Source organism: Meleagris gallopavo, chromosome Z (genome assembly GCF_905368555.1).
Source record: "Meleagris gallopavo chromosome Z, MGAL_WU_HG_1.1, whole genome shotgun sequence".
Lineage (NCBI taxonomy): Eukaryota > Metazoa > Chordata > Aves > Galliformes > Phasianidae > Meleagris > Meleagris gallopavo.
This window is the reverse complement of record NC_139435.1, coordinates 8,972,420-8,986,363: the sequence shown is the minus strand read 5'-3', so window position 1 is coordinate 8,986,363 and position 13,944 is coordinate 8,972,420. Positions and strand designations below refer to the sequence as shown.

General features: G+C 39.0%; 1 protein-coding gene across 7 annotated transcripts in view; it reads right to left on the bottom strand.

The window, feature by feature from the left end:
- Window positions 1-13,944, bottom strand: part of LOC104914788 (protein unc-13 homolog B) — a 205,114-nt gene that overhangs the window by 75,239 nt on the left and 115,931 nt on the right. For all 7 annotated transcript variants that reach the window (XM_085214534.1, XM_085214535.1, XM_085214533.1 and 4 more), the window contains 4 exons: window positions 13,522-13,568; window positions 8,458-8,536; window positions 6,724-6,798; window positions 6,022-6,241 (listed from right to left, as the gene is read on the bottom strand). In XM_085214534.1, coding sequence (XP_085070660.1) covers window positions 6,022-6,241; window positions 6,724-6,798; window positions 8,458-8,536; window positions 13,522-13,568 — 421 coding nt within the window. The remainder of the gene's footprint in view (window positions 1-6,021; window positions 6,242-6,723; window positions 6,799-8,457; window positions 8,537-13,521; window positions 13,569-13,944) is intronic.

Sequence of the window (13,944 nt, the reverse complement as noted above, 5' to 3'; positions counted from 1 at the left end):
TGACACAGGATATGAAGAGCTACAAGAAACCATGAAAGGCCAAACTGAATAAGTTGTCCTATCTACCTGGAATCCTGAAATCTGTAATGAGCTAAAGAAACCCTGTCCTGCCCTTTCTGATTTTATGGAAATTGAGAATCAAATTAAACATTAAGAGCTTTAGTCATGCATTAGTGGAGCACTCTATGTCAGAAACATTTTTCTAAAGAAATTATTAGTCAGGTAGCTTGCAAATATCAGTGCTTCACTGTCTGTCACAGAGATGGGCCCAAAATTACCACAGTTTTGGAGTGGCACTGGTCTGCATTATTGCCTTAATGCAAGCACTCCATTCTCACTTGGCTGGAAATGGATTGAGAGAATTTTTCCTTATATCCACATGGCACGTACAAACACAGTGCACATCACTATACTGGAAGGCAAAAGGTGTTTTCCTTGCTGTTGAACTTGGATTGTATGTATTCATTCAGCTGCAAAAAAAGGTTTTGCCAGTGGCTTAGCTCTTAAAGCAGTTCTGTAAGTGGCAATAAAAAGGCAAGGGACGATATAAATACCATGTATAGACGTGTACGATGTCATATAAATGGTACTGGGCATTCCTTATCTCTTCCTTCCTAGGAACGAATCACAAGTCAATTTATAACTGGAAACAGAAAGCAAATAAGCCTATATTGGGACTTGTATTGATACAGCTACTAGTAAACTGCCAGTGCTGTTATCTTATGCTTTAACAGGAAAAAGTCAAGAAACTGGCAGGATAGAAGACAGCTGTTCAGTAGGTGGATAATGCTTAGAAATTATATATTCCTGAAACTTAAAATAGATATTCAAGTTTCAAATAAAGGTATCCTTCCTCCTTCTGTGCAAATATTTTCCTGCATAGCATTCTGGAAGCAAACAAGCATTCCTCACCATGGTGTCAAATTATCATTCAAGATAGAAGCCAAGATGATTATCGCAAGAGCGACTTCTCGCTCTCACTAACAGTCCACTCACAGAGCCAGGCTCTGGAATGCAATCTGTGCAGAGGGTAACACAGAAGTTTCTCATCCAAAAGCCAACAAACATGCCAGGCTTCCAGTTCTGAGTCAAAAAGCTCTAAACAACTCCATCAGTGAACCACAGCCCCAAGAGCTAAAGCAGAACCGCAGCCCTCGTACATGAAGTTCGCCACATTTGTCATGCTAGAATATAAAAAAAAGCACTCTTATGGCTAACCATACTCTCAAAGAGGATTTTACAGTCAATAGTAGTTTGAAGTTTGAGATCTCGATTCCTTATTTGCAAGATCTCCAAAAAACAATGTTCTGATATCCTAGGGCAAATTATTTTCTCAGGTTTAACTGTAATTGACTGAGGACTCAGACTAGCAACTCTATAGGAAAACCAGACATACATTTGCAGAAGCTTTTCAAACATCAACACAGAACTATGCTTCTTTTTGTCAGTATCATCCTAGTATAATGTCCCTCCTTTCCACCCTCTTCATAGTTCTGCCTACTTCTCAAAATCTATTTCTTGGCTTCCTACACATCTATCATCCTCTTCATTTGATATTAACATTTCCCAAATGGTTGAATTTCAGTTAACAGCATACTGGTGCCCAGGGCAAGAGATAAAAGCCTCCATTTTCCAAAAGCTTTACATGCTATAAGAATTTTAAATCTCTCTATTTAATTCCAGTCAAGTAAGAAAAGAAGCGTACCCATTCAGCACAGATCTCAAGTATCTCCAGGAATAGGTGGAGGATAAAAAAGAGCACATCTAGAACAAGTATTTGTCATCTTACAATGAAAAGGTAAATTTCCTATCAACAGCTTAATGCCTTCACCCTACTGCAGAGTACCTACTGCAGAGAAATTTATATTTTTAATCCTCTCAGAGTAACAGCTTGGTGCCAATAGTGCCATAAACCTGATGGCTGCAGTGTACATGCTACAGGTAATTCCAGCTTACTGCATTTCAAACACCGCCATTTCAGGGAGCAGTCTTGCTGAACTGAATTGCAAGGCATGTCCCACCACATAGTACTTGAAACTAAACTAAAAAGTGCTGAATCTTAAAAGCTGGGAGACCAAAAGTTGCAGGTTTTTTTGCTTTTTGTTCTTAAATAAAATTTAGATAAAAGATTTACACCCCTGGTCTCTGTTGGGTGTAGTGCATGAGATGCTGCCTGGAGCAGGAAGTGCATTCTAAAAACACTCTTCATTGCCACCCAGACAACAAAGGATTTGAGGCATTCCTAAAAGCATCATGAGCAAATTAGTTTAAATTGAGAAACAGCACCCACAAAATGAATTTTGTTTCAAGCTGCAGCAAAACAGTGCTGAATTTGAGTATTCTGTCACAACAGACCCACACATTTGTTGATGGTATCAGATACTCAGTTCCTTAAAATATAGATGGTAAGAAAAAAGCCTGAGAAGAAATACCCTAGCTTAATTCTCATAGACATGGGGAAAGGGATCCAGTTATTTCCCAGAGAAAAGCACTGAGGCACAGAAGATTGATAAACATCACATGCTGATTCTAAAGACCCAGGCATCTATTCAAAATTCTGAAGTATAGACAATGGATTCATATTTGTGACCAGTCTGAAAATTCATTCTACTCTAGCACAACATTTTCTGGAAGACCTGATAAGAGTCAAATGAAGATATATCTCGAGGCATCAAGGCATAACCAACAGAATTGCACTTGCTATCAGCCTGAAAATTCATTTTACTCCTCCACTGCAACATTTTGTGGAAGCCTTATATAGTTAAGTGAAAATACATCCTGACAACATAGACTTTTTGTTGTTTTCGTTTGTTTTGTTTTTATTGCTAAAAACAACAACAACAAAGCACCAGCAACAGTAAAACTTTTTTAGGAAGAATACCCTTCTGAGTTCAGCGTACGAGAAACTTCAGTCTCAGACTTACTGAATTTCTAAACTATTGCTTAGGCCTCACAGTCTATGTTCTTGAAACTCATAAAAAAAAAAACTAAATAAATTTTCTATTTTCTTCTGGGCTTGTGGGTTCCAATGAGAGGAATTTTAGCATGACCATATCAAAACAAATATCAGAGTTTCCTGAAAAAGCTTCATAATGGTCTTCTAGCATCAATAATATTTGTTTCCTCAGCCCAGCTGTACATCTGCATATCAGACCCAGTACTTCTTAATTTCCCACACTGCCATTCCTCTGCCTTGTAACTATGCAGCTGACATCTTCAACTTCCATGATATCTCCACCTTGGATAACAACACCATCTACACCCACACTGGTAGCCTCACAGCCCTGGTTCACAGTTTCCTTATCTCCCCTGTTCCGATGCCGGACAGTTTTCAAATATCTCAGCATGTGAAGTTTAGTGTGTTTGTTTTTGTTTCATTTGTTGCTGATTTTTGTTTTACCTTTCTGTGTGCTTCACCAGTTTTGAGCCCAGTATGCTCTCCATGCTGGAATATCTTGTTTACATTTGTGGAATTTGCATTTTTAAAGAACAAGTGCAAAGCAAATATCTGCAATCTTATGAATAATAAAATAAAGATCTTACTACTTTGCTGTATATGAAAAGTGGAGCTGGTTCCAGATGTTACTTCTGTCCCACTGAAGAGTACACAGTCTCTTGTCATCATCACATCTCAGAGCCCATTGTACAAAGGTATTTATCTCCAACCAGAAATTAGATAAGCTGCTCCCATGGTTATTCTTGAGGCTCTTCCAGAGTCTCCCTGTTCTCATCACTGAAGTCTCCTACTTTCCACCCTTAATTGTCTTAAAGCAAATTTGTTCAATTTTTTATTTTGTAAACAGTATGCTTAAACAGACCATCTTCCTCTCTGCTTTTTATCTCCCTCTTCCCCACCATAGTTCAGGCATAAATAAGTTCAGACAAGGATTAAACAAATTCACTACCATCACTGCCAGTCATTAGGCACAGCATCTAGTGCTCAGAAAGTTGAAAAAGTAAAGCAGAATCATAGGAACTCCACACTGCGTGTTTAATGCCGCTGTCTTGGGGTCCATCACATCCCTTCAGAAAGGTGATTTCAGGACATACTCCATATAGTTGTTTTTCATTTCCAGAAACAGTATTATCTCTGTCTTCCCCCTGCCCTCTTTGGAAAGATTAACAAGCAAACTCATACCACCCTATCTCTAAGTGCTCTCCTACATTTTCCCCTTCACATTTGAACTTTGCCCAGTATCTGTCCCACTCTGAAGTCCTTCTTGCACATAATTGCCACAGCTGCCCTCTGCAAAAATATACTTCCTCTTAGTCATTAATGATTTCTCAAATTTACTTTTCCTGCTATTGTTTTTGATTTCATTACTTCTCCTCTGAACAGCTTTGTGCCTTTCCTTGCTGCTGCTGGTGCAAACTCCATTTTCCTCTGCTCTCAATAGCATCTTCTCACACTGAGATACCACAGCTTCATTATGACATGGCAATATCTAGGATGTGCATCTGAATTGAACCTAGGTACACATACTAGCAGCTTTTCATACTGGAATTCACCATTTAGTATTGTGAATCCAATTGGCACTATACATTAGATTTTGTCATAAAGATGAGTTATGGCTTAGTAAATTCTCTCAAACCAAGTGAAATCTGGCAGCCCTGTCCTTAGTCACAAAATTATCACAGCAAATCCAAAGTGTCTATGATACAATTGCTTGAACACCACAAACTATGAAGATCACTTTTGCAGCACTCAGAGAGGAATCTAGGAATGCTAAGTAACTGAGGAACACAGGTGTATCAGCTAAGTCTGACAAATAAAACACAGTAAATAGTCCTTGTCCTAACTATGACTCTGTATACTCTGCGCACATCCAAAATACAAGCATTAACAACTTTAGGATGCCAGGATAACCCATAAACATGTGACCTATGATTCACTGACATCCCTTGCTGGGATATTAGTTACTTGGCTTTCCCAAATAACAGGTACAGCATATGATTCTATATTCCTGTAACTGCTGACATGGATCTGCAGTAAGCTGGTTTCTACTTCACAGAATTTTGTGAGTCCTTATGACTTTTTCCATCAAATTGGAATAAGAAAACTGAGAGTGAATAGAAGAAGTCCCACCTCCCTACTCAAGATTTAACACTTATAGTGGAAGTTTATCACGTCTTATACATATACAAGGTACATAAGATATGCCTAGATATATCTGTATAGATAACTTGCTCTCAAACATGAACATATAATTGAGAACAAATAAAAGTCTGACCAATCCAGATGCCCAAATGGATAGTTTAAAAAAAAAATCAGATCCTTTTATGTTTCTCCATTGTCTGTGTAAGGGCTCATTTATTCTGCAAAGTCATAGTTCTTTGCCTTCTTTGAAGAGGGCTCAATTTTGAACACTGTAGAAAATCAAGATAAGCAGAAATGCAAGTAGGAATGTAAAATACAGCCCAGACACTTAAGCATTACTTATTATCTAACCCTTCATCTTCCTTATTCAGTAAGAGGTCTCTAAATCTATTCAGCTTCAAGGCACTCCTATTCAAATGACAAAATGCCTTGCCAATCTGCATGTGAAAAATCCTACCTAAATTCATGGATGGTAATCCCTAAGCAGGAACTCACTAGTGCTCTGGAAAGCTTACAATATACCTTATCGCAAGCTGAAGGTTTAAACAAACAAACTGCCTGGGATACTGGGGCAGGAAGGACAGAAGAAATCAGGATACCCATCTTAGTAGCCTACCCATCCACTACACAGACTATCTTCTGTGCAGGATATGACAGCAAACATACCATCTGAGCTGATAAACAGAGATTAAACACATTATGCATATTTTTGTTTGTTTAAACAAAAAATAAACAACAGGTTGATGAGGATAGGTTTAGCCTAATGACATCCTTACAGAAAATATACAGTCATTTTAATAAACTTCACTGTGATCTCTGCTGATCACTGAGGTATCACACACGTGTTTAGCTCTTGTAACACCCTTGAACAGCCATTTTTCACTGCACCTCTCAGGACAGGAAGCAGCAAAGCAAGTACTCACTCTGTAAGCAGTCAGCATTGAGCAAGTCTTGGCACTTCTCATGGCACTTGACTCCACATTCAGCGCAGCGCATTCCCTGCCGTGCAATACCCCACAACAGCCCCTCACATTCATAGCAGTAGGTAGGAGTTGTGGCTGTCCATACTTCAAAGTTGTGTGGGGTTGTACAAGAGATAGGGTAAATTAAGGCTTGCAAGGTCTTCTTATAGACATGAGATTTCTGAAAGACAAGAATACACAGAAGCCAACATCCAGGAAGGTGACTAAAGCTGTTGCTGCTGGTTATCACACAGGTGTTAGGGAAAAGGCATGAGAAGTGCAATAAATCTACACATCTTAAGTAGCCGAATCTATCCAAGTTTTCCAAGTGTAAGCAGAAAATCCTCCTGCAAAAATGTTTCTCTAGCCCATTAAATGAAAGTAAGTGAGATGGAAGAAATGAATTACAGTTTGTAGATGAGGGATACCAAGGTGTCATGAAGCAAGTTTCACATGCTGTCTCCCATAGTAGATAGCTGAGAGGTTTGTATTTTTCAGGGACATATAAGACATGTTAAATTTTATTTGTTACGTTTGTTTTCTGTAAACAAATGATGTGAAGCTTCACATCTATATCTTTAGACTGTGAAGCTAGCCCTGCATCGCAGAGAACCTAATTCCCCTTACAATGCATTAACATGATCTAAACAGCTCTCCACTTACCAGCTCTTCATCTTTGAGAGATGTTCTGGTGGCCATTGCTGAGGTAATTCCGGCTTTCCGGGACTGAACCAGTGACTACAGAGGAACAAAGTTTGTTATTTACTGCCCATATTTAAAAATGCAGTTGTACCACATACCCAGAGATGTGAGCAAGGACACTCTGTCATGCCAGATATCAAGCCAGCAGTCTAGTACATTCAAGTTGTTTCTTAAGTGACACATCTCACATTTCACATCTCAAAAGTCAATGCATACTTTGAGAGACCTCCAAATTAATTTCATCTGCCCACAGGCAGTCTCACTGTGGAAAACTTTTATTTGTTTCTTTGGCAAGAACTGTTAATGAAAACTGGGCTCACCTCTCCACATCTATGCTCTGGTAGCAATGGTAACACTGTTATTGCTTAAGATAATTAATGAGGGACTGTCTTTTATATTTAATTTCACTTGTAAACAAAATGAGGTTTTTGGCAGGTTTAAAACTTACACAACACTCCAAAATATGACAGTGAGAGAGACACAAATAGGATAAAGAACACAGGTTTGAATGTGCTGGTGAATCACATTCATTGGCCATCACTGAATACAATGAACAGCATTTTTGCCACAAAACTTCCTCCTTCACGCCACAACAATGCTGTTCTGTAGCCCTGAGCAGCACAGGCCCCTGTCTTTGCAGCTCCCAACACTGCCATACACAGATGACAGCAGAGAAAGCAATTAAAATCAATAACATCTAATTTAGAATCATCAAATTTTATCAGAAATCTCCATTTGTCTTCTGATTTATGCCATTTGAAGACTGACCAAAACAGTTCATTCCATCAGTGATGTATCAAGACAGAGTACGTAACATGCATGCACTGCAATGCTGCAGGTTCAAAATTAAAAGCAAAAAAAGTGAAGGGAAGGTAAAATATTTTGCTTCTAGTGAAGACTTCATGGACAGTCTTTAGCTTCACTTACCATGGCCTACGGAGATAGTGAATGAAAGCATTCAAAGGAAGCAACACAAGTTAATGCCATCATCGCACAGATTAAAAAGATGCAAGCAGTTAGTAAGACACACATTATGATTCCCATGCATAAGATGGCAGAGAGAACTGTATGCATCTTTTCACAGGAACTACAGGATACAGAAACTTTGGTCTTTCAGCTGTTAGAGCGTTTCTCCCAACGATGAATGTGCTATATGTACTGAATAAGCAGACAACAGAAAGCCATTTGTCCCACTGAAGCCTTATTTCACCGTATCACACAAACTTATGAAACTTGTCTTCATTTTTGATGTTTGATTCTTGTGCTTCCTCAGAGCAGGAGCCTACTGGCAATGCTGCAAACTACTTTAAAAAATTCAAGCACATTATGTTCATTTATCTACCCTCCCAAATTCCAACTTGCCAGACCTCACACAGACATCATAAATTTCCATAAAGTATGTGACTTTTAGGAAAATATATTAAAAAAAAAACAGGCCTAAATTTAATCCAATCTTCTGAGTACAATAAGAAGGAAAACAAATATGAAAAACATTCTGCCAAGTGAATGAAACACTGTATGAAAACACGCCTCATTCTCACTGAGATATTTCTAACTCCCAAACGCTTACTGTAAGAATTAATTTAACTAAGCAGGAAACTTACAACTTCTTCAAGTGACAATGAACATTACCATATGTCAAAAAGTAAAGCTATTTGCCACCATCGACTGCGTGGCAGAAGAAAAATCTCTTACCAGATCACTGACAAGTGGAATTGGTTTCTTTTTACGTAGATCAGGCATGCTGTCAATGCCGTAGAGACCACCTGCAGGCCTGGAGATTCAAGAGGAAAAAAAAGAATTGAAAATCTCAAGAGCAGTAACAGACAGTAAACAGATGACCAAAACCCTTTGTTAGATCATTAGCCTCCTTGCTAATGTAATAGTTAATGAGGAAGAATCAGTTCACTTGAAGTGAAACAAACCAATGTTGTTAACACACAAGCAAAAGAGGAAGAGAGGAAGTGAGGGAAAAAAGGAGAAGAAAGGAGAAGAAATAAAGGAGAAGAAAGGAGAAGAAAGGAGAAGAAAGGAGAAGAAAGGAGAAGAAAAAAAAAACGTTAAAAGAAGGTTAAAAAAAAAAAAAAGATAAAAAAAGGGGAAAAAAAGGATCATTTTCCTATTCTCAGTACTGGGCCAACTCTAAATAGACTGTTTATGCTTGCAGAGTATCCACTGCCTTGCAGTGGCTGCTGCTAGCATGCAAAGGTGGGCTGGTTCCCACAGCTTCTGTGAGGCATGGACTTGGAAAAATCCTTATCTACCAGCAGAACCAGAGATCTATGGGTGTGGTTCATCCACGGTTTACAGTCTTTCTTTACCCTCTTCCTTTCAGTTTGATTCTTTTAAGTTTTTTTGCTTGATGGTTTTTTTTGAGCATGGGGGAAATGTGCTACTGGAAGTCAGCAAGAACTGAGATGATACTTCAGACGGCATAAATCTATAGCATAAATATATAGTATAAATTAAGTGCACATGCAACCGTCTAGATGTTTCTGCCCTGCGTCAGTGGATGGGAGGGAGCATGTTAAAGTGGCTCAGCCCAGAGCCAGGACACTGCGACCTGTCATCAGTCTGCAGGCCAGAGCATACTCAGCCGTAATCCTAGAGTCCTAGCTCCTACAGGAAAAGCCTGACATCGGAGGAGAAAGGAGAAGACTATTTTTGTTTTTTTAAGAGTGCCCATTCCTCCTGCTCAGCAGTTGAAGTCATTCAGGCCTCTATGGACAAGAGCTGCCATTTGCTCGTGGAAATGGTGGGGGAACAACAGGGCCTCCGGCCCAGCAACATTCAGTCTACGGAAATAAGATGTGATAGTCTCCTTATTTCCTGATGAGCCAGCCTGAATAACTGTAAATGAATTGGCTGCGTAATATCACACAGACGTACACTTCTGCTTGAAGGCTTGATGATTTAGCTCAGGCGTGTTTGGCAACATGAACAATATGTCTTCGGAGGCCTTCTGCTTGGCTACCAGTGCACAGGAACCTTTCACCTCTCCATCCTCACTCACCCATCTCCACTCTGCGCCATGCTGGCGCACATCGTTTTGCAGATGGGTGGTGTATTGGCCTCTGCAAAAGGGCCAGTGCCTTTAACCTGCATATTTTTCTGATTTGTATGCTACAGCTATCTAAAATGATTTAAGACACCACATCTACTAGAAAAGATACGGTGGGACAGTAATACTGCTCATCTAAAAGATGCACATGCAGCTACACTTTAAAATGATCTAGGAAGCCAGATTTCCACTATAAAGTTGCATATGCCATGAAAATTGGTAGGCTGGTCAGGTACAACAGGGAGCCTGTCTTCTGTGGGCAAGCAGGACCTACTGTCATCCCCTTTCAGTAAATTCAGAAAGTCAGAAAATAGAAAACACTAGGAAAAGACTAATGATGTCCAAATCTATGTAACAGCAGACAATGATGGGGTGGGGAAGGATGTTACTGCACAGCCTAGCACAAGACTGTGTCAAAGGAGGGAAAGACTTAAATATAGTAACGTCAGGGTGCTGTAATGGTGAAACTGACTTTTCTGATTGTGCGTAGGAGGGTGACACATCCGATCCATGGCTGAGCTGCCAGCTGCTGCCAGATGAATAAGGCCGGTGAGAAGGTAAGCAACGTGAACCTCGCCTCTGCATGCAACATCAGGCTTATGTGTGCTGCACATGGTTCTTTGTGCTCCTACATAATGAATCAAACCCAATCACAGCCCACTATGCCACTCTGCCAGCCAAACATGACCATAGATACTGCAGCTGGGAACAGGAGATTATAGCATTTCAGTTAGACTAAGCTGCTGTCGTCTCCAGAAAAGAACAATAAGAGGGTTCTCTAGCTCAGGAAATCCCTACAGCAAGGCCACATGGTGCTTTTACTGAAGGCTATCCTCATTCCAACATACAGTTACAAAACAAACTTTTGCTCAAGTTACACTACAGTAATCCCCTCTGGCTTAAAACAGAAAAATCTGACCCAAATCAGAAAATAATAAATATATGCATAAGAACTCGGTAGTCTTGCTGAGATCAAATAAGAGTTTTATCTGGTGCTCTAGTGCTAAAAAATGCTCTCTGATCCTAGCTGTACTATTCTGGGGTGAAATAGGTGTCACAGATGACTATTCAGATGATGTCAAAAATTCCAGATTTATCTAAATCATAGCACAGTTTAATTTAATGCTGACTTTCAGGTAAAAAATTTGGGTGAAATCACTGGAACAATGAAAGTATCTCAAAAACACAAAGGAGACTCTGTAAGAAGAAGAGCTATGACAAAATAGTCACAAATAAAAATCCAGAGTCAGTGCCTCTGCTAAAGTTAACAGCGTAGCTGGAAATAACAATTCCTTTCTACAGGATTTCCAGACACATTTCTTGTTGGTTTTGTTTTGTTTTTCTAATTCAATTGAAAGGAAACTGTGACTCTAACCAAGAGAGGAAAAAAGAACACTAACGTTGTATGTTTTATAAATTCAAGATGAGCCTAAACAAGTTATTGTACTTGAGAAGCATGTCTAGTTACAACCCAGCTTGCTACAAAATATTTATGCCAGACTACTGTTTTTCCACCTGTAAAATAAGATAATCACTTATAGAACAGACTGGCAAAGGAGAATATTTGAAAGGTGCTTGCATTTTCCACAGTGGAAAAGTACTCTAATACCTAGTTAGCTAGTTAGTTAGTTTTCTGGTTATGCTCAGACAACCTGCTTTTTGCTTGTTAATTTTAAAAAAAAACAACCAATCAACCAAAAAAAAATAAAAAAATAAAAAAAATAAAAATCAGCAACAATTCTTAATTTTCAAAATTACTTAACTTGTACTGTCAGCTACCCCAGTCTCTCTGTTCTAGCACAATCTCTACTTTGCTTAACAAAATCAGTGTTTGCACAGACAAAAGTACTGATCGTGCTTCAAATACATACACCATGGATTCTCCTCTGCAAGTATATAATATTTGTAGCATTATTATGGAGTGCTATATTAGGGAATGAATAGCATCTCTGTGTGAGAACATGATTTGCAGTAGTAAATAAAATACACAGATATGAGACATTATGACCAGAAAATGTTCCTTAATACCAATTGTACTTTTATTTTTTAAAGCTGTATTTCCAAAGGCAGAGGTTACAAACAAGAAGATTCTCTTGCATTATGCTAAAACTGTAGATAGCTTGAAGCATGTATTCATCACTTAATATGACCTTCATCATACAGATGCTTACATTAAATCTTGAAAATTTAACAGAGCAAAGATTGTTTGTGATGACAGAAGATGACTGCTTCCTTCAAAGGACAGAACTTCTCCAATCTTCTAAGGAAAGAAGAACTCTGAACCAAAGTACTTTAATGTATATTGTGACTAATTAATCCACAGTGTGTCTTGCAGAGGAATTAAACATTTGCCACCCATCCCCTGCATGCAGGGATAGAGTGAATAAGCCCAACTTTTGTCAAAATGACATTAGCCAGTTTATTTCATTACATCTCATACTGAAGGGGAAAAACTTACAGACTAGAGCAAACATGGCCTGACAAAACTAGAACTGATACAACTAATGTTAAGTATTTCCGGACTGCAGTTGTGCTCATCTTTCAGGCTAGATAAAATTTTTGTGAGAATGAACCAGCAAACTCAATACACTGGCTCCCTGTTAAAGCTGGAAAAGCTGCTGTTTATATTTAGCATAAATCACTGTCTCCTGCTCCAGCTAATTGCCAGTTCTCCAGCAAAATCTTGGGCTCCTTAAGAAAGCATGGGGTTGCTAGGCAGCTCCAGGCATCTGCAGGTGTGGAGGAAGCTTTGTGGGAATACCAACATTACAGAACAAAGATTCCAAAAGCAGAAAACCGTATAATGAAGCCTCTGGTTTAACTTGCAGTTTATTAGGAAAGCTTACTTGAGTAGTACAAGAATTAACTTGTACATGTAGCAAGCCAAGCTCTTGCTGAGATACCAGGACAAATCTACTGCTACATCAGCTCCTAATGAGTACACCACCACTGAAGCGTATTGCTCTAATCACATACACTGCACATAACCCAGCAGCTTGGAAAATATGTCGCTCTTTTTTTCCAAGGAAGGATGCTAGGGAAGCTACCATGCTGGCACCTATTACGCTGAAATTACATGCAATCAAAATCTGTCTGCTTCATTTGCTACGATTACTTGCAGAAAGAACATCATCTCACTCTCACCTGTTTAAAAGAGGCATGATGATCACTGTATTAAAAATGTCAGGCTGCAATGACTCCAGAGCTACTGTAGTTTCGCAGTTTTGACTCCTACAATGACCACAGAAATAACTGCAAAGACGGAAGACTATCCCAAGACTACTTTTTTTTTTTTTCCTTTTTTTTTTTTTTTCTCCTAAGAGTAAAAGACATAGCAGCTTTTCTGAGCTGCACTTTCCTGAATCAGTCACAGCTACCATTAGGGAAAAGACTCCAGGGTTCAGAAGCACTTTTTAATACTGTCACCATCAGCAGTTGTCTCCATCATACTAGAAACTATACATGGCATCTAAAACCTTAACCACAAATCTCCTGAAGAGATGCACAGCCCACCTCAAGTTGTTTAAGAGCAAACTACAACACACAGAGACAGTCTGGCCCTAAGTGAGGCATGGCTATCTGATTATCTTTGCAAATGGCCATTAAAAACATTACATGTGCTGCTTCTACCTAAATTAAACTGGAGACCTATACTGTAACTGTAAACAGAGAAACAAGGAGCTCAAAACAGCACTTACCCTCCTTTGAGCCAGGGTGGTTTTGAAGGATCAGTCTCATCTTGACCCTTAAATGGGGGAAGGCAAAAATACAGTTTTAAATTAGTTTCTGAAAACGCCAGAAAAATCATTGAGATTATATGCTGAGAAAAGGATAACAGACCACACTGCATGCGGCAAATGCATCCTGACAGTCATTCAAGCACCTTCAATGGTCATACAGACACAGCCAGGACCAGAAGAGCCTGTTCAGTGCACTTCCTCTTTCAAAAGGGAGCCTTGAATACCATCTTTTTTTTTTTTTTTTTTTTTTTTTTAATACAACAAAAGCATGAACTATTGTAGAGCTCCTGTTACAACAGGTCACCACTTACATGAACATGGTCATAATGAGGACTCAAATTAAAAGCATCTTTACAAAACGCACAAATGATTGAGCAACAT